Here is a 21331-nt window from a genome sequence, read left to right on the forward strand (position 1 = left end):
CCGCCCCCCTGAAGTTTTGTCCTTTCTTTTTCAGGACTATGGCTGTCCCTGCCTTCGTTGGCCTCTTGCTCCTGGCATCTGGATTGATCACCGCTGACCACTGACCCATGAATCACACCTGGACTGTGTTCAGTGAAGTCGGTGATGTGATCTGGACCCACTCTACGGTTTCCCAGACCATCCCTTGGCCGACCCTAACTCCACACCATTGCAAAATGGCTCTCGGAAGCCCGAACACTTGGGGACTCGGCACCATTTTCACACAACATACTGCTCCTGAAATTGATCTTCACCACTCTTATGGTGAAGGGGATGTTATAATTCTTACCAGAGGTCTTACTTACAATCTTTCCCCCTCTATGTTGCCCCTGGCCATCATTGCCCACGTTTGCTTACGTGGAAATATGGAGAAATACTCTTATTTTAGTACAAGCTGGGGATGCGAAAATACTGGGGACACTTACTGGAACCCCTCATCTTCCTGGGACTATATCACCTTAAAAGCTAACTATACCCATCCCCAGGGAGCTGTCCACTATGAAAAATATCCAAAACAGGCTTGCAGGGTATACTCTCCATCCTTTGGGTGGTGCCAACCCCTAATAATTACCTTTACAGACCCTGGCAAACTACAGTCATATGACGTCTGGTCCCGGGGTGTTCAATGGGCCGTCCGTGCCTATGGCGGCTCTTATGTTGGGGTCCATTTTACCATTAAGCTACAGAAGACCCTTCCTATCACCACTTTCTCAGCCCCTACTGGTTTCCACTCCTTGCGTGCCGACCCCATTACACCCATTCCTCCATCTCCTATATCCTCCTCCTCCCCCATACCGGCTCTGGTTAAGCTCCTGCCTCCTCCTTCTCCACTCCTGAGACCACTGACCTGGTTCTTAACCTGGTCGAGGGTACTTTTAATGTACTCAATTCTTCTTCTCCCAATCTTAATCTTGCTGGCTTTGTGTCCATACCTCACTCCCTCTTTATGATGGTGTGGCTCAATCCCTCCCGCTTCCTTTCAATGCAACTACTGATTATACTCACTGCCCCTGGTCTCAATGTCCTAACATCTCCCTCGCCATCCCCTATGACCTTGGGTCTGGAACATGTCTCCATACCCCAAACCTCCCCAATTCTTCCATGCCTTCTACCCTTTGTGAGAATTCTGTCTCTGTTAATTCCTCCCTTACTGGTTTCTATTATCTCCTCCCCCAGAGCTACTGGTGGGCCTGCCATGATAGCCTAACAGCTTGTGCTTCTGTGGATCGCATGCTCTCTTCTCCTCAGTTCTGTGTCCCTGTCCGACTCTTCCCTCGCATTTCCTATCGTCCTGCTCCAGACTTTGATACTTCCCTTGCTTCATCTCTCCCCTATTCACATCGGACCAAATGTGAACCTATTCCTGGAGCTGCTATTTCGCTTGCCTTGCTTCTGGGTGTCGGCGCGGCGGGAGCCGGCACAGGTATTGCCGCTCTTGTACAGGGAAATGCCCAATGTGAAATCCTGCGTTCCCAACTGGATAAGGACATTCGAAACCTAGAAAAGGGAATTACTGCTTTAGAAAAGTCCTTAGTCTCTTTATCTGAGGTGGTACTTCAAAATCTCCGGGGCCTCGACCTCCTTCTTGTGAAGGAGGGGGGACTATGTGCTGCCTTACGGGAAGAATGCTGCTTTTACACTGACCATACACGTGTCACGAGGGATAGTATGGCTAAGGCCAGAGAATCCCTGCAGAAAAGAAAAAATAATAGAGGCATGAACAGAAACATCTAGTTGGTTCTTTTCTCATCCTTGGCTGTCCTCGATCCTCCCCTCTATCTTAGGCCCCTTGGTTGGCCTACTCTTACTAAGTTTTGGCCCATGCTTATTTAAAACGCTAACATCCTTTATTAAGGAACAGATTGATTGAGCCACAGCACGACCAATTCAAGTGCACTATCATTGCCTGGCTCTTGAAGACCAAGACCTACCTTGTGACTGCCCACTGTGACCGCCCCCTGGCCTAGGTGCTGAACCTTCGCCCTAGTTTGCAGGTGTACCCCATATCTCCTCCCTCATTGGCACTTGTCTAATCTTAAAATGATCTGAGTGACTCCCTTCTGACAGGAACTGCATATGAGTCAGACCTATGCGTATTGATTCACAAGTGTGTGAGTACAATATGGGCACCAACATGGGTGCGAGGCATAGCACCACAAGGGAAGGTCCTTATCTGACTGCTTCTGGATTCCCTGAGAGGTATACCTAGCTTGCATGGAGGCTGGTACCATAACTGTTATCACTAAGGCCGTGCCTCACTCTCCAGCCACATAGGCCCTGCCTCCCCTCCCCAAAAGGTACCAAGGGCCAAAGATTGTGGGGAAAAAAGACATCCCACAGAGGAGTCGGGTCCCTATTCCCCCAGTTGGTTAATGCCCACTGCTGCAAAGCGGGCCTCCCCCTCTTTTGTATAAAAGAAGGGAGGAGATGTCGGGAGCCATAGAGCAAAAGCCTCTCCATTTTGCCTGGGCCTGCTTGGTCAGCAGACTGCTTACAGAAGCATATGTTTTGCAAAAGGCCAGTTTATGGTCAGGCTTCTGGGCACTCGGCAACCAAAAGTGCCTCTGTCTTGAGTAATGACTCCATTTTGTCTGTTCTGGAAAGTCACAAAGCCTGCAACTGTTTGTTAAAGTCGTTAATCTTTGGCCTTGGGCCTATGACCTTATCCTGTCAAAACAGAATTATAGCAATACCTAAACTACTGACAAACTCCCCTCTTCTGCTGTATAAAAGGTGCCCTGAGAAAAATAAAAATTGCAGCTTGATCAGACTCCTGTCTTGCTGTCGGTTCCTTGTGTCTCTTGTCCCTTCCATTTCAAGTTCTCTAGGGTCTGTGCTCCCATTGAAGCCCCGCTGGCCAAGGCATCCACAGACAGTCCTTCTGCAGGTGTAGCAGTGGTCATTCCCGTGTGGGTACTGCATGGACAAGCACACCCAAGTGCCCAAGTGAAGGGGAGTGGTTTCCTCCCTTTCTCACACATCCCCGGCATCCACATCCACAGACACCTCCAGTGCACTGTCGTCCCTGCATCCTGCTCTGGTGAGTGGCTGGTTGGCACTGGATGCAAACGAGCCTGGAGATGGAGGTCCCTGGAGGCCCTGCTCTATTTCAGGCCTTGATCGGGGCAAAGGAAGGGGGAGTGTATGTCCCAGTCCACTCACACTCTGTCCCCACTGGTGTCCTTTAGTCTGGCATTTCAATATTTAATTTGGGTGGTGGAAGAACATACTTTCCAGGGCTCTGGGTGATAACCACCCTGGCCTTCTTGCGAAATATTGGTGCAATTTTAGGAGGTTCTGGAACTGGGCTTTCATCCATTTCCTCATTATCTTCATGGTGGAGTTCGTATGAAATGTTTCCATATTCTCTCAAAAAGGGGAAGATTTCAAGCAGAAACTGGCAGAAATCTTTGCGAATGCCAAACCACCCTGAAAAAGAAAGAATTTTCCTTTTAAGACACTAGGCTCAACTGGCTTTCATGACACTTTTTTTTCCTCCTGAACAGTTTTACAGACACAATGTATCCAGATTCCCCAGAAACAGAGGCTTTCATAGTGCTTAGGCATGCTCGCGCGTGCGCGCGCGTATACACACACACACACACACACACACACACACACACACACACACACACACAATTGTGGCTTCTGAGACGCTCTGAACATACAGTGGTTCCCGCCCTTCTGTCCAAATGTAGTTGCCATCAGTGTGATCAGTGAGAGCCACAGTGGGACAAATATTGGAATGCAGGAGAAAGCGTTGTGGCCATCCAGTTTGTGAACCAGCAGAATCTAGAGAAAGCGATATGGTCAAGATGGTATTGATATAATTTCTGAAAATGGACCAAGTCTGCAGCTACCTCCCTTGTCAGCCCCCTAGTTTCCCACGACAGATCTGTGACAGGGAAATCCAACACACAGAGTAGCAGCAAGCTACCCATCCTGGGGGTAAAGACCAAGTACGATTTTACTTTTCTCTGTAGGAACAAACAAAATTCTGTCAACTTGGAAATACTAGAGAAACCCCACCCAGATTTTGTTCTCACATTATAGTATGCTGATACACAGCAGGACATGAAACTCCCTTTCAGATGTCTCATCACTGCAAGGTTGACTGCTGTCTGCGACTGCCACCTGTGACAAACAGCATGTTCTCGTTGTCCTCACCTTCCCTCTAGGCACTGCCTCTACCATATAGCTCCCTGCCACACCAAGGGTTTCTAGCTACACTGGTAGAGGTAGGGATGAGATTCAGGGCCCAAGAGGGTGCTCATAGCAAGCTTACCTCAAAAGTAAGAAGAGGCACGACAATGGTCATCCAACTCAGTGCCATGGTTATGTGTGTTCTGCGCTGCTCAGCAATTACATCCATGGAGCGCAGGAACAAGACAGACCAGACGATGTAATAGAGGACCACCAGGCACAGAAAGGACATGAGGATCCACAGGGGCACACACACGACCTGTCAGAAGGAGCAGAGACGGTGTCTTCAGAGGTGCCCTGTGTCCTTGCTGGGTCTGTCCACTTACCAAGGGCAAGTATAACTAAGGGCAGTCCCACAGCCTAGAACAGCCATAGGAATAGAAGGGGACACCACATTCTCCATGGGGCCTTACTTCAAGCAATGCCGACACACGCTCCTCTTCCTGCACTGTCTGTGCATCTGAAGGTCGTCTTGCATGCTTTCTCGCAGTACCTCACTCCCTCATGTACATATCCGCTCCTACACACTCATCCTTGGGCCCAGCCATTCAACCAGTCATGCACTTCCTTTTACATTCCCTCCCTCTTTCCCAGTCACTCACTTGGTGTTACAGTTGCTCATTGATACTCATTCCCTCATAGTTCCTTCCTCACACTTATTCCCTCACTCTCATTCACACACTCATCTCTCCTGCTCACACCTACATTCACTCTCAGTTTTATTCAAACACTCCCTCATGGCCAGTCACTCTTTCACACAGCCCTTCATGCTGCCTTACCACTCATACTCATGCTTCCTTACTTTCATTTCTCTCATTATCACTCCCTCTCACACTCACTCATTCCCCTAACTCGTAGGTTAGCCGGTTTATCACTCTCACACACACTCGCCCTCTTACTTCCCCATCCTCTCACTCATATACTCAGTCTTACCATCTCTCATTTACTTACTTCTTCACTTGCTCTATGAGCCACTCACTCATACTCTGCTCACTCTCCCCCTCATCAACATTCACCTATAGACACTCTCCACCTCCCTTGCTTCCTTACATACTCAGCTTCTGTGGGCATCATAGCCTCCAGAGGGGAATGTGGCAGGGTTGTCACACCGTGCACACACATAATCCTCACATACTCTCCTTAAACCCATATATATGTAATCTTCTAGATGGTGTTTTCCAGAAACTTCAGCTGGCTGGCTTCTATAGCCCTTGACCTCAATCTCTATCAAGATAAGAGAATTTGGCAGATACACATTGGGTAAGTCACACTACCTAACCCTGCCACCATGTCAAGGAATATTCTGAGTATGTTGCTTTCATAGCAGACCAGCCTTGTCTCATCCACCCATAATCCCATAGGTTAAGCTCTGTGGACACCACTTGGGCAGCCTCCCTATACACCCTTCTTCCTTTGTAGGCTGCCCCCTGGACTCTTTCAGATATCTCTTCTTCTTGCATTAACTATACTGTAAACTTGACCAGCCACTTTTGGCACACAGTTTTGAGCTCTAACACCTGCAGATCAGCACATATATTTGCCACTCCAAGTTTGTTCTCCACAACTCCTTCATGCTGTTCTTTCATGGTCACATCATCAGCCCACTTTCAAAACCAAGGTAAACTATGTGTGATAAAGAAAATGTCTTGTGTGCAAAAGTATACATTAAGCAGTAAAAAAATAAACAAAACTTGAAAAACACTAGCATAACCACATGTTCCACAGGTATGATCATTCTTCTGCCCATGCTTTCATTTTAAGCATATGCTAGTTGAAACAATGCTGCATTCTCTAATGTGTAGTGCTGGTCATTTATCTATGCATCCTTCCTTCCAACCGTGCCATCATGTATTCACTTTTAACCAAACAACCATTAACCAAAGCCGTAGTTTAGAAGGGGGACCTATGACCCCACTCCTTGCAAGACTATATCTAACTTAAGCTTTCTCCAAAGCAAGTTGGCAGAGTAGTATATGCATTTAATAATCTCAAAAGTTCCTACTGAATCTATTTTTTTATTGTTGTTTTTCGAGGTAGGGTCTCACTCTCTAGTCCAGGTTGACCAAAACTTTACTATGTAATCTCAGGGTGGCCTCGAACTCATGGTGATCTTTCTACCTCTGTTTCCCAAGTGCTGGGATTAAAGGTGTGTGCCACCACGTCCAGCCTCCCTCATGTAGATTTAAAAAAAATGTATATAGGATATGAAAGAAGGGGGTTATGTTGAGGGAGAAAGGAATCTAAGGGGGAAGGAGAGGATAATGGACATAAAAAGAAAGACAAATATAGTATGTTTTCACTCATATATAAAATCAGGATTTAAATATATATGCATATATGACATTAAGACAGAACAACTTAGGGAACAGGACTAACAGGACGGGGGTAAATGTGAGAAAGTGCAATGATTTACATGTATGACAATGTCCTCAGGAAGTCTAGTATTTTTTTTTTCTTTTGTTTTTCAAGGTAGGGTCTCACTCTAGCCCAGGCTGACCTAGAATTCACTATGTAGTCTTAGGGTGGCCTCGAACTCTTGGCAATCCTCCTACCTCTGCCTCTCGAGTGCTGGGATTAAAGGCGTGTGCCACCATGCCAGACCAAGCCTAGTATTTTTTACATAAATAAAATTTTAATAAAAAATAATGTTTTAAGAAACTCCCAGTCTATACTGGGGAGTTGTCTTAGTGGGTAAAGCACTTGCTGAGTGCAACCCTAGTACCCGTGTAAAATGTCAGTGTGGTGGCAAGTGTCTAATCCCAACACTCGTATGTGAGACAAGAGGCAGAGAAAGATGAATCCCCAAGAATCCTAAGATATTTGCACACCAGCTGGCCTGATAAACACAGTGGTGCACCAGAGACCCTATTAATAAATAAGGTACTAGGACCAACATCCACAGTTGTTCTCTGCCCTCCACATGTGTGCCATGGCACCTGCATGTGTGCGTGCGCGCGCGCGCGCACACACACACACACACACACACACACACACATACACACACACAGATTAAAAAATACATTGGGTTGAAGAGATGGCTTAGCGGTTAAGCGCTTGCCTGTGAAGCCTAAGAACCCTGGTTCAAGGCTCGGTTCCCCAGGACCCACGTTAGCCAGATGCACAAGGGGGCGCACCCGTCTGGAGTTCGTTTGCAGTGGCTGGAAGCCCTGGTGTGCCCATTCTCTCTCTCTCTGCCTCTTTCTCTCTCTGTCACTCTCAAATAAATAAATAAAAATGAACAAAAATATATCAAAAAGCCCTCCATCCTACAGCATAGTAATACTGTTTCTGGAGTATTTCTTTTAAAAAATGCAAAATTAGTCAAGGATTTTTATACACAAAAACACTAGAGTTTGGAGAGGGGAAAAACCTTTTATTTTTTATAGAATAATAGGATAACTATGGTAGATAGTAATTAACTGAATGTTTAAAAACAGCTAAGAGAATAGGATTTTGATTTTTTTTTTTTTGAGCTAGGGTATCACTCTAGTTCAGGCAGACCTGGAATTCACTATGTAGTCTCAGGGTAGCCTTGAACTCACAGTGATTCTCCTAATTCTGCCTCCTGAGTGCTGGAACTAAAGGTGTGTGCCACCACACCCGGCTTTGAATGTTTTTTAAAACCTGGGTCCTTAGGCTTCACATGCAAGTGCCATCTTTCCAGTCCTAATGAACACATGTACAGAGGCCTGAAGAAAACATTGGGCATCCTTCTTTATTGCTCTTCTGTCTTATTTCTCTGAAACAGAATCTCTCACTGAACCTGAAGTTCACTGGTTTTGTTAAGGACTATGTGGTGGTTTGTAATAGGTGTCTAACATAAACTCATGTATTCTGAATGTTTGCTTTCCAGCTGGTGGCAACTTGAAAATGGAGCCTTGCTGGAAGTGTGTTGCTGGGAGTGGGCTTATGGGTGTTATAGCCAGCTTCCTCTTGCCAGTGTTTGGCACACTCTCATGCTGGTATTGTCTACCCGATATTGGTCAGGAGGTGATGTCCTGCAGTTATCAAGCTAATTCATAACAGGTTAAACTTTGTACACTCTGAGCCTGAGGACATGAAAACTGGGCACCAGTGGTGAAGTTCCTAGGACACAAGGAATTCATCAGCTTCTCCAAAGATTTCCTAAAATAAAGTAAGCCAACAACTAATGATCAGTCTAATGTCCAGTTTCCTCATAGCTTTTACTTCCTAAAACTCTAAATAAAACCTGAGAGTAAAGTCAGGATGGGGCTTCACTCCAGTGAATTTCCTTGGCCCTTCTTTAAATCATATTTTGTGTGCTGCATGTTCATTAAACATCCTCCGAGGCACAGCTGGATGGGGCCAACAATGTGCAGCTTCTGCTCATGCCATGTTCTCCTTTGCCATCATGGAGTTTCCCCTAAAGACTGTAAGCCAAAATAAACCCTTTCCTCCCACAAGCTGCTTCTGCTTGCATGCCAGCAACAAGAAGGCAACTGCAACCAACTGCCTGTCCAGGGAGTCCCAGCATTCCTCATGTCTTTGCCTCTGCCTTCCTTAGCACTAGGGCTAAAGGCATATGCTACCACACCCTGCTTTATACATAGGTGCTGGATGTCAAACTGAGGGCCGCATGCTCATGGAGGAAGCACTCGTCCCAGCTGAGCCATCTCTCCAGCCCACATTTTGAATATTCTTAACATGAATTAAAAAAAATAAGCATGAGGTAACAGATATGATAATTATTTCAACTTGATAATTATACACTGTTAGCATGTACTAGAAGTTCCTAGGGGTCCCCATACACATGTACAATTATGTGATTAAAATTTTAGGAAACTTCAAGTATACAACATACTATTGTACATTTTAAAATTTCAAACAGGGCTAGAGAAATGGCTAGGCATTCAATTATGCTTCCTGTGCAAGCATGAGGCCCTTAGGGGGACTGAGACTGCCTCAGTTTGAATCTCCAAAATCCATGTAAGCAGCTGGGCATGGCTACCTATATCTGTAATCCCATGGGGGGGGGTAGAAAGACTGGAAAATTGCTGGGGCTCACGAATGGAAAGCTATTGAATCAGTAAGAGACTGTCACAAAGAAAAACAGGTGGGTGAATGCTAAGAGGGGGACTTCTAATGTTCTCCTCTGGTGAGAGGTGAGTCTACAGAGCAACACATCAACACATGTACATGCACACGCCATACGTGCACCATATCACACATACTACTATGCATATACAAAAAATGCAACAACTACAACATCTAGATGGCTTGGTAAATGGAAATGAAGAATACTTTGCATCAATGAAGCCTTAAAAGTTATGGTTACAAAGACATTCTAACATGAACAAATGCTTGTGCTATGCATGTTAAAACAAAAGGTGGCATACAAAATTTTACATAGAGAATAATCCCAACTACTTGTACACATAAAGAGAATTTTAAAAAATTGCTATGTTAGCTGTTAGTGGTGATATTATGGGTGATTATTCATCTATGTTTGTTTGCCTTTTACAAGTTTCTTAAAATAAGCACAAATTACTTTTGCCATAGTAAGTTTATTTAATGATTTAAAGGCTACATACAAGCCAGGGCCAGTGGATGATCTTGTCCAGTCTTAAGGCAATGAATATAAACTGAAGAATGTTGACAGAACACAGGATTTCTAACTGAAAAGAAAGAGAAGGATCAAGTAAACAAAGCAGCAGCTGCATTCCTTGGTTAACACGCTGACAGGTAATGTGAATTACGACAAAGTAAATCTTTTATGATGTTAAGCTGGAAGCTCCTGAGTTTTGGTACAAGGGCATAGTAGGTATGCTAACAGGTCTTCTGTTTCAGTTTTCTGCTCAGTTGTTGTCTGGTCCCTGCTGTGGGTCTGAGAGCATGCCTGGTCCGATAAGGAGCTTGTTTGCGGGTATACCAAAACCAGAGACAATCAACAGTAGACTTCCGCCAAGCCCCCTCCTTCCCCTAGCAACAATCATCTCTACTTGGTACTGTCCTCCTACTGCCTTTTCCTTCTACCCAGGGCTCAGCCCTATACCCTATCCATTGAGGACTGTGTCACTTTAAGTCAGCTATTACAGATTATTTTAAAATTTCACCTTTCACGCTAACTATGCCACTTACCTTTCCCAGCAAGAAAGAAGTTCTCTATTTCCGATTAAAAGTAAATCCTCACACCAGGCATGATGGCTCACACCTGTAACCCAGACTGGGCGGCTGCCTAAGGCAAAAAGGCTTGATAAGAGTTCAAAGTCTGTCTAGTCTACAAAGCAAGTTCCAGGTCAACCTGGGCTACAGTGAGATCCTGTCTCAAAACAAAACAAAATCAATCAACAAAACTCTCAAATAAAATAAGCCCAGCCCTCCCATGATTTAGTACCCCTCAGCCTAACCCCTTTTCTGCTGTAGCCCAGCTTAGTGAGACAGAAGTGGTATGAAGGTCAATCTCTGCTTATCAACTTGACAGGATTTAGAATCATCACTGGAAAATATCTTTGGGAATATCTGTGAAGCCAGATTAGGATAACTGAGATGGGAAGACTCACTCTAACTGTGGACAGCCCATTCCATGGGCTATGGTCCTGGACTGAATAAAAAGGAGAAAGTGAATAGAGCATTAGGATTTATCCCTCTAAATCCTTATTGTGAGCTGAATGTGACCACGTGCTTCAAGCTCCTGCCATCAAACATTCCTCAGCACGATGGACTGTATCTTTGAACTGTAAACCAAGATAAATCCTTCCTTAAGTTTCTTCTTGTCAGGTATTTCACACAGCGATGGGGAAGTAACTATTAGAAATAGCTACTTGAACCCCTATTGCCCCATTTGACATTCCAACCCATCCACATTTCCACCCTACAAGGAAACTTCATTCACTAAGGTTCTCAAAGAGGCTATCATGGTTTGAATGAAATGTTCCGCATAGGTTTTTGAGTTTTGAATCAGTCCTCAGCTGGTGGAAATCTGGGAAAGTTGTGGTGCCTTTGGGGTAGTATCACTCAGCTCCTTGACTACTTACTTCCAGCTGATATGACAAGATGTGATGCTCTGCTGTCTTTCTCATGGGATGTGGGCTGGGGAGAATGCTTAGTAGTTAAAAGATGCTTGATTGCTTACGACATGTTTGCCCTGCCATTATGAAACTTCCGCTCAAAACTGTAAGATGACATAAATCCTTTCCTCCCTGATTGGGTGTTTTGTTCCAGCAACAGGAAGGTACCTACCACAGAGTAAATAGAACTCCTTCACTTTCATATTCAGTCAACAAATTATGGCCATTCTCCCACACATCTTTCTCTTGAATTCTCCCACCCAATGTTTTCCTCACATTATAACTTGCTACTCATCTCCTTATGCCATCAATGCCTCAAACTTTCACAGCTCTGTCTTCTACTATGGATAACCCTCTGTTCCCAAAGACCCCAAGGCTGGTTTCTTCTGGTTGACAGTCCTTACTCTTGTCTATAGAGTGAAAATCTCAAGTTCACAGTCACTGGGAATTTAATCACACAGTCATTCTTCAACAGAATTCTAGGCCAAAAGAAATCTCTATGGGAGCAAGAGAAAGACACAGCTAAACAGTTAGGAAAGGGACTTTGAAAATTAGGAGTTCTGCCTTTTGTTCTTGCCTTGGGAAGGCTATGTTTAAAGTGAATGTGAGCGTTGAAACAATGAAGTTGGGAACACTGAAGGTCAAGAGGGCTCACACCTTAGTAATAGACAAGCATGCTGAACAGGTAAGAGGAAGGCCGGGCTCCCATGACATCAAAATAAGAAAGACCGATTGACAGGGGGAAGGGTGTGATGGAGAGTGGATTGCAAAGGGGAAAGTGGGAGGGAGGGAATTACCATGGTTTATTGTCTGTAATTATGGAAGTTGTCAATAAAAATTATTTTTTTGTTTATTTTTATTTATTTATTTGAAAGTGACAGACAGAGAGAGAAAGAGGAAGATATATATAGAGAGAGAATGGGCATGCCAGGGCCTCCAGCCACTGCAATGGAACTCCAGACACATGCACCCCCTTGTGCATCTGGCTAACATGGGTCCTAGGGAATCGAGTCTTGAACCAGGGTCCTTAGGCTTCACAGGCAAGCGCTTAACCACTAAGTCATCTCTCCAGCCCTCAAAAAAATTTTTTTAAAGACTTTATAATTTTACACCTTGATGATATGATGGGCGTGGCCCAGCCAATTCCTAAGATGCCTTCAAAGACTCTTTCATATTGTCTTGGAGCAAACTAGTTGGCTTCTTTTTCATGGACCTAATAACTTCATAAGCCATGTCTTCCTTAGCTCTAACTTCACATGGCCTTTTACACCCAAACTGCAGGTTTTTCCTGTGGTTTTGGTTCCAATTCTTACTGCAAACCTGGCTAAAAAGCTGTTAGCTATATCCAGTCCACAGGCTGAATGGTAAACTGCTGTGAAATTTCCTCTGGAAGATAATTAATCCAGCACCTTTAAACTCAGCCTCCAAAGGTTCAAGACACACAAAATGCAGGCAAGGTGTTTGCAAGAATTTAAATATGCAGAGCGTTCAGTCTCATTACTGATAGACTCCTCATTCCCACAGGAAGCCTCAAGAATAGAGTCTTTACTATCCACATTCTTTTGACATTTTCATCTTGAGGTCCCATCGAAACCACTCACTGAACTCTGCTTATAGCATTCTAGGGTTTTTTCTAATCTGTATCTCTAAAATTTTCCAAACTTCTTGAAAAACCCACTTCTAAAAGTTTCTGAAACACACTGTCAGGAAAAGTCACAGCTACTACACTAGTTCTTTGCTATCAAGTTTCTGTGTTAGTCACACTTTTTGTTAATATGACAAAAAAGTGAAACAATTTGAGGAATATTTATTAGGCTCACAGCTTCAGAAGTCAGTCTATTATGGGTGTGGCAAAGTAGAGTAGATCCTCTCATGGTAGCCAGGAATGAGGAAGAAAGAATGTGTAACTTTTTATCCATTTTATTCCATCTTGGCCCTCAGCCTCTGGGTCAACACTACCCACATTCAAGGCAGATTTTCCTTCCTTAGTCAATCCTTTGTGGAAAACCCCTCATAGCACAATCCAGAAGTGTGCTTTACTATTCTCCTAGGCATTTCTTAACACGATCAGTTTGACAGTAGAGATTAATAATAACACCCTTCAAGTAAGAGATGTGAGAGTCATGCTATTGTGTCAGCCATGGTAGGAGCTCCTGGGACTACTGTAGACTATGAAATGTTCCCCACAGATCCACGTTCTGAATGCTTTGTCTCTAGCTGGTGGCACTACTTTGATAGATTATGGAAGCCTTAGGAGGTGAAGTTTACCTGGAAGACGTAGACCACCAAGGGTGAGTACTTGGAGCACAATATCACTGGCTACTTTCTCATCTCCATAATGCAATATAAGCCATTTTGCTAACCCTTACTAGCCATGTACAATGAATCCTCAAAATCTAAGACAAAATAATTTCCTCCTCCTTTGAGCTACTTCTAGTCACAGTGATGCAGATGCTGACTAATACAATGCTTAACGGTCTGAAAGATGTATACTAAAAGATGTATACTGCTGTACTTCGCCTCTGGGAACTTGTATTGGGCCTGGGGATAGGAACCTGAGCATGCACTAAGTAAGGAATAAGGCAGTGTAAGTAAAGGAGCATGTTTGGAAGCACTGCACTGTGAATGACAGGAGAAAAGATGATGACGAGCAGAGGCTTGAAAGGGGAGCGCTCTTTCATATGAGAGAGAACAAAGTTTTTGTTGTAAGTGTGGGTAACTTTCTGAGCAAATGCTGAGGAGACAGGACTACCAAGAAGGAAAGTAGAGAACATGGATAATTTTAAGAGCAGTACATGATACAAATGGCCATGTGTATGACAGATGGTACTGGGTTGCACGTGTAGGACAGCAGGAGAGCCTGCTCCACTGCATCCATATTGCCTAGCCTGTACTAAGCATCACTACACAATTATTTCCTAATTGTGCCTGTCATGAAATTTTCATAACACAGATATTTTGTATGTAATGTACTGCATACATGCCTATGCTTCATTCATGAAAATAGTTTTCCCATGACTACCACCAAACAAATTTTTACCCCCTGGGGTCCACAGTGCTAAGGTCCTGTTAGCACAAGGTATGGTTGAAGCTGCAGATCATAAACCTGTGGTGGTTCAGTCCATGAATCATGTGGTTTTCCTCAGCTGTCCCTGGCAAACAGCCATAGGGGAAAACAAAAGAAAAGTGCTTGGATTTCTTAAAGGCTTAAGGAACTGCAGAGAGGGTAAAAGTGGGCCAGAAAGTCGGTCTCTCCCCAGTGTCTACCATTACTTACCAGCCACACTCACTCTATGGCTTTCCACCAGTTCTAGAGTAGTAGACCCTCCACCCTTTAAGACAAAGGTCTTCCTGGTCCTCTGGGTCCTGTTCCCTCTGGGTCTTATAGAGTCTTGACCAGAACCAGATTAAGGAAGGAAAGGGCTTTCCTTAATATGTCCCCATTTTCCCCTTTTGGAATGGGAATGTTAAGTCTGTGTCATTGTATGTTAGAAGTATGTAACTTCTAATTTGACTTAAAGTGCTCATAGTTAAGAGACTGCCTTAAGTCTCAGACTTTGAACTTTTGAACAATGTTGGGACTGGTAAAAACTACAAGAACTTTTAAAGCTGGACTGAATGCATTCTGCATCATGAGATGTCCAGGATTCTATGGAGGCAAGGGGTGGAATGTGGTGGTTTGAATGTACACACACACTCAGAATCATGTGCTTGAATACTTAATCCCCAGCTGGTGGTGCTGTCAGGGAAGGTTCCAGAACTTCAGTAAGTAGAGTCTTGCTGGAGGAAGTGTGGGGTGGGCCTTGAGGTTTTATAGTCCAGTCCCACTGGGTGTTCCTAGCTTTATTTCTTCCCTACTGAGGTGATGATGCAATAAGTTGGTGCCTGCTTCTGCCAGGGTGCTTTCCTGGCCATGAAACTTCTTCCTGAAAGTAAACTCTTTCCTTTATTAAGCTGCTTCTGGTCAGGTTATTTTATTTTGTTCTAGCAAAGAGAAGTTAACTGATACACTTCAAAATCCCTCTCTTGCTCTTGGAACTTTACTCTAAAACTGATACCTGGGGTCACTTTCACGTTCAATTCTCTATATTCCTTCTAAATCCTCTCTTTATTCACACAGTTTAATGTAAGGCATCAAGCTACCCCTCTCCACCTTATCCACAAAGGATATGCTCCATGACTCCCAGTGGATTTTTGAAAATGCCCAAATACAATATACCTATAATAAAATTTAATTTACAAGTTAGTCACACTAAGAGAGTAGAACAATAAGCATGAAACAGAACAATTCTAACAATGTATTATAATAAAAGTCATATGTATGTGGTTTCTCTCCCAAAACATCTTATTGTACTGCATTATATTTTCAGGCCACAGTTACTAAGAACTAAAAATATAAAAAGAAATGCCATGGATAAAGGTAAACTATGACTTCCAGTTCCATTATCAATCCATGAGTACATGGCAACTCTCCTGTAAAAGGCTCAGGCTTTGTAAAAAGGCAGAGATGGAATTCTGGCTCTTCCTCTTAAGGTGTGGTCATGAACAAATTATCTACTTTGGAAAACAACTGCATCTCCCTCACAGGGTTGTTGGGAATATTTACTAAGATGCTAACTACATGTGAAATGGCCACCTGAATTCTGGGCACACAGTAAGTACACCATGAATATTACCACAACTGTTTACAACGCTACTATCACTAGTCTTGGTATGTCAATTCATGTGTGTATACCTTATACTTGAGCACATAGGACTTGGCATACAGCAAATACTTGATATTTACTGAAACAGAATGAGGCAAGCAGAGGGCACATGAAGAGTGTGATTGTGGGGTATGGTTGGTTTTATAGTACAGTATCCAGGTGTTTAATCAAATGCTGAAGTATGTGTCACTGTAAAGGAAGCAACTTTTTTTTTCTTTTTTGTTTTTACAAGGTAGGGTTTCACTCTAGCCCAGGCTGACCTGGAATTCACTAAGTAGTCTCAGGGTGGCCTCGAACTCATGGTGATCCTCCTACTTCTGCCTCCCGAGTGCTGGGATTAAAGGCGTGTGCCACCACACCTGGCTTCAAGGAAACAACTTTTTAAAGGAGCTTATGTTCCTCCAATCATTTCAAGGCTCAAATGTAAAGACTGGCATCCTGTCTCTGAACTGTAGTGTCAACTCCTACTGACTCTTACGCCTACTGGTCTGCTCTACACATTTCAGACTTGCCTGCCCAAAGCCATGTGGGCAAGTTCTTCAAAACTAAAATCTACATTTATATCTGAATCTCTATATATTCTATTGATTGTTTCTCTGTACAAGACTGATAGATAAAGCTGGGCTGTAAAAACTGGAAGCTAGGACAAGGTTGACCTATGGTTTGGAGAGAAAGCCAACAAGGAGAGAGCTGTGCCTTTCCTTTGCCTTCTGTTTTCTTCTATACCATAATCTAGAGTTAAGGTGCAATGTGTCCCAAACATAGGCCAGAAACGAACATTACAATAACTATTTTGAAACATGACTAACAACAGAAATTCTCACCTCTAGTGACCTGTCATGTCGAAAACCCCAGACACAGGCGGCAACAGACACCGGAGAAACAAAGAATAGTGGCATGAAGACCAGAAGCCAGAAATGACTTCCTCTCTCAATCCCGTCACAGACCAGGACTTCAAACATAAGCAGCAGCAAGTGGATGCCCACAGCGATTAGCATGGCTTTGAACTCCACACAGGTCTCTCCTTCTGCTCTAAAAAGGGACAGAAGGAGAAGAGGTAGAAACATCTTCAGTTCAGAATTCCATATGAGCAGTACATCCAGAGCAAATACCAACTAATAGTCACATTCTGAAGGTCACTTGCAAATCTGACAAGACACCAAGCAACTCAGTTCAAATACTAATTTAGAATTATTCTTTAATAGGTGATCTTTGAAACACCAAAGGGAAACTACATGAGAGGAAATACACAGTACAACCTAGCAAGACTTAAATATTTTAAATATGCAAGGTATTCTTAAACTGCAATAACCACAATTACTTCCCTTGCAAGACACATAAACAATTGCTCATAACATTAAATTATACTATTAGTTATTGTTAATATTATTCAAGCTGATTATTCCTAGTGTTGAAATTCATAGCTGCCTCTTAAGATAAGCTATCTCTTAATTCTCATTTCTCACTAAATTAAAACAATATAAAACACATCGTAATAGTAAGTGCATGTTACATTCAACAACATATGGCAACTTTGTTAGGTGCTATTTTAAAATGCAAACAGAAAGTAATAACTGTCTTTTTATCTTTATTCCTTTATGATGAATTAAAACCTGCAGATGAAAGAGAAAGAACAAAATAGTTAAAACTGCTCAAACAAAATTAGTTTCATTAGCTGTGTAAGGAACTATCATGAGCTCAATAGATTAACACTATTAAAAAGGCCACAAATGGGCCAAAGTCCTTTAATTCATCTGAAAAGCTTACTATGCCCATTCATAATGCAGATGAATATTGTGACATCCATGACTGTGGGTAATAAAAATACCAGAGATTAGGACACAGAGAAATAAAGGTCAGAGGCTATCCCTTTAGGAGCCAGTAGCATAGCACTGATTAATGAGTGTCTGCACTAGAATGACTATGTCTGTACATTCAATACATTTGTGAAAACATACACAATTTGGTTTTTTACTTGAAAAAAATCTTAAACCAACAGAGAAAAAAGTTTAAATAACTTCTTAACATCAAGTAATGGGAGTATAACGTTAATTTGTCAGTTTTAAGGACTAAACATTGAATACCTTTAAAAAATTCTCACAAAAGAGATGTAATCTCTTTTTGAGCCACACAGGTAAGTAATCTTTCCAAAAAAAATCTACCACTTTAAAACTAGCCACATATAAATACCTCTCACCTGCTCTGGCTCATTGTATATAGGCGGTATTTTGTTCTGTACTGCAAGAGATCAAACCCAGGGCCTCCTGCAAGCTAGGGAAGTGCTGTTCCACTGAGCTACAGCTCCAACCCAGAATAGCTACTTCAAAGTAACTAGATGTCTATGTAATGCACATTTTCCACAATTTAAATTGTAACTTCTTGGGCTAGAGAGATGGCTTAGCTGTTAAGCACTTGCCTGTGAAGCCTAAGGACCCCAGCTCGAGGTTTGATTCCCCAGAACCCACATTAGCCAGATGCACAAGGGGGCACACGCATCTGGAATTCATTTGCAGTGGCTGGAGGCCCTGCACACCCATTCTCTCTCTCTCTCTTTCTCTCTCTCTGCCTCTTTCTTTCTCTGTCGGTTGCTCCCAAATAAATAAAAATAAAAATATATTAAAAAAAATAATTTAAAAGTTCTAAATTGTAACTTCTTTTGGAAGCTAATAATCAAGAATTTGAAAAGCAGTGTGGCCCTAACTTGTATCTGTCTATCTTCTCCATTTGCCTATTAAGCATGGCTTCAATCTCATCTTCCTGATGAAGGTTTGTAACAATCCCCCTTCTTCAGCCAGTCGAGCAATACCAGACTGCCCTTAACTCAATGGCCTTCAAAGTTCTGATTTTTCAACATCTGGTTCTCAATCTCCCTCAGTCTCCACCTAAAGGACACACATTTGTTGGGCCAGCTTACATTGGTGAAAGTCAGCTACCTGATAGCTAGAACTCTAGGCAGAGGGAAGTTTCATGTTTCATAGTCCAACATGGAAAAACACTTCAGTATTTGGGAATCTGTGGGCCAGCTAGGTATTTAACCACCCCAACTAACAAACTCTGTTAAGAAATAATAATAATAATAATAATTATTATTATTATTTTGTAAGAAAATACTTATCATACACCTAACGTTTTTAATGTTGAATAGATCTGCTGCCTATAGTATAGTTCTCATAGAACTTTAAGTAGGAAGAAAATGGTCCTTATTTTATCTCTGGAGAAAAAACCAAAATTCTATTCTCTCAGGATAGAGACCAGTGGGTTTTATAAAGCAGCATTACCGATATTGGGGATTTCGTGCCCAGACTCCAGTTCCAACTGAGGCTCCAACAATGACCATCAACTTCCACAGCCATATTGGAGCAAAGACAGCCCAGTAACTCCACTGAATGATGCCATCCAGACGAAGGGCCAGCAGCACAGAGAACAGCAGCAGACAGGCATAAATGAGGAATTTACTAGAAAAAAGCAAAATGATTAAAGAGGGCTCATTTTTACAAACAGATGATACTGAATGGGGAGGGATAACAGCATTACTTCTCAGCTCATAGTCACTAATTCAACAACTGTTAACTGAAAACTTCTATGTAGTATATTGGATTAGGGATAGGAAAAAACAGAGTAGTTAAGTCTCCTGCTACTGAGTGTGTCCCAATAGAAGGGGGTCCATACAGAAATACACAATTAAAATGCAGTGTAACAGTTGCTGAAATAGTGCTATGGGAAAGTGAGATGGAAGCTGGGAAGAGAAAACATGGGTTCTTTCTGAGGCATTGGGAAGCAGAGAGGGTGTGACCATGCTGCTAGTGGTTCCAGAAGTAACTGGTTAGCTTATAGGGAAGAACACAAATTAGATGAGCAAATACTCTATGAAAAAAACAAAAACTAGTTAGATCACAACATTAAGACTGCCCAAGGTTGACATGTTCAGGATAAAGTCAAGCTCTGTCATTAACTGATTTAATTCTATTGTTTAAAGGTAACATTGAGAGAAACTAAAGAAGAATGAAGAAGAACCAGGCATGGTGCCCATAATCTAAGAACGTTGTTGGCTGAGGCAGGAGGAACACTGAGTTCAAGGCCAGCTTGGGCTACAAATGATACCATTTCCAAAACAAGAAAATTGTTAACACAAAAAGGAGAAAAAAGGTACGCATGTGGTATGTTTATATGACATGTAAATTTAAGTATGTATACTATATTTACAATGGCTAGTAAGTTTTATAAACAAATAGAGAGACACTCATTTTCCACATAAAAAGAACTTCTGGGTATCTAGGGAAATTACTCAGTAGTAGAAGATGCTTGCTTGCAAAGTCTACTGGCCCTGGTTTGATTCCTAAGCAAAGCCAGAAAGTGATGTATGTGTCTAGGCAAGAAACCATAGCATACTCCATATTCACACATACATACATATGCAAAAAACATTTTTTTAAAAAAGAGGACATCTGGGCTGGAGAGATGGCTTAGCGGTTAAGCGCTTGCCTGTGAAGCCTAAGGACCCTGGTTCGAGGCTCGGTTCCCCAGGTCCCACGTTAGCCAGATGCACAAGGGGGCGCACGCATCTGGAGTTCGTTTGCAGAGGCTGGAAGCCCTGGCGCGCCCATTCTCTCTCTCTCCCTCTATCTGTCTTTCTCTCTGTGTCTGTTGCTCTCAAATAAATAAATAAATAATTTTTTTTTAAAAAAGAGGACATCTGAAGATGCTCTTTAAATATCGAGAAATTCTATTATTAAGTGCTTCTACGTCCACCCTTGTATAAAGATCTACCTTCCAGAGGTGTATTGCCTGCATGCCCAGAGCCAGAAGGACAAGGCTATTTGTCACAGGCCTCCATTGAACTTGTGAATGACTTGCCACTCCACCCAACCCAGATTTCGACCCAGCTGGAGCCAGAAGAAACAAGTTGCTGGCACAAGCCCCCATAAAGCTTGTGACTGGCTCTCCCCTTTGCCCGAACCATATGCCTATAGGTTGCACACCCAGAGCCAGGAGGACCAGGCCACTTGGCACAACCCCCAGGCACCAAATGGAGTGACGACTTGGAGTAGTAAAGGCACAGACCTAGGGACTTTCTGGTTCCAACTTATGCCTATTACTGAAGCAGTCAAGGCACAGGCCATCCTATGTCCCCCTGTGGAGCTGCTGGTGCTACATTCTCAGCAAGACAAAGGGATTGGGGCTGGAGAGGTGGTTCAGTGGTTGAAGGCACTTGCTAGCAAAAGCTGAACAGGCTGGGCATGGTGACACATGCCTTTAATCCCAGCACATGGGAGGCAGAGGTAGGAGGATAACTGTAAGTTCAAGGCCATCCTGAGACTACATAGTGAATTCCAGGTCAGCTTGGGCTAGAGTGAG

The 21331-nt window shown here is 43.0% G+C and overlaps 1 protein-coding gene across 3 annotated transcripts in view; it reads right to left on the minus strand.

The window, feature by feature from the left end:
• Positions 1–2469: 2469 nt before the first annotated feature.
• The window catches only part of Tmem185a (transmembrane protein 185A), a 30496-nt gene continuing 11634 nt past the window's right edge, over positions 2470–21331 (minus strand). For 2 of the 3 annotated variants that reach the window (XM_045139833.1, XM_004668934.3), the window contains 6 exons: positions 19255–19431; positions 16801–17008; positions 9795–9878; positions 4325–4501; positions 3708–3831; positions 2470–3468 (listed from right to left, as the gene is read on the minus strand). In XM_045139833.1, coding sequence (XP_044995768.1) covers positions 3224–3468; positions 3708–3831; positions 4325–4501; positions 9795–9878; positions 16801–17008; positions 19255–19313 — 897 coding nt within the window. In that variant the 5' untranslated portion in view covers positions 19314–19431 and the 3' untranslated portion in view covers positions 2470–3223. The remainder of the gene's footprint in view (positions 3469–3707; positions 3832–4324; positions 4502–9794; positions 9879–16800; positions 17009–19254; positions 19432–21331) is intronic. The other variant, XM_004668935.2, reaches the window with a different exon arrangement.

This window comes from Jaculus jaculus, chromosome X, assembly GCF_020740685.1.
Source record: "Jaculus jaculus isolate mJacJac1 chromosome X, mJacJac1.mat.Y.cur, whole genome shotgun sequence".
Lineage (NCBI taxonomy): Eukaryota > Metazoa > Chordata > Mammalia > Rodentia > Dipodidae > Jaculus > Jaculus jaculus.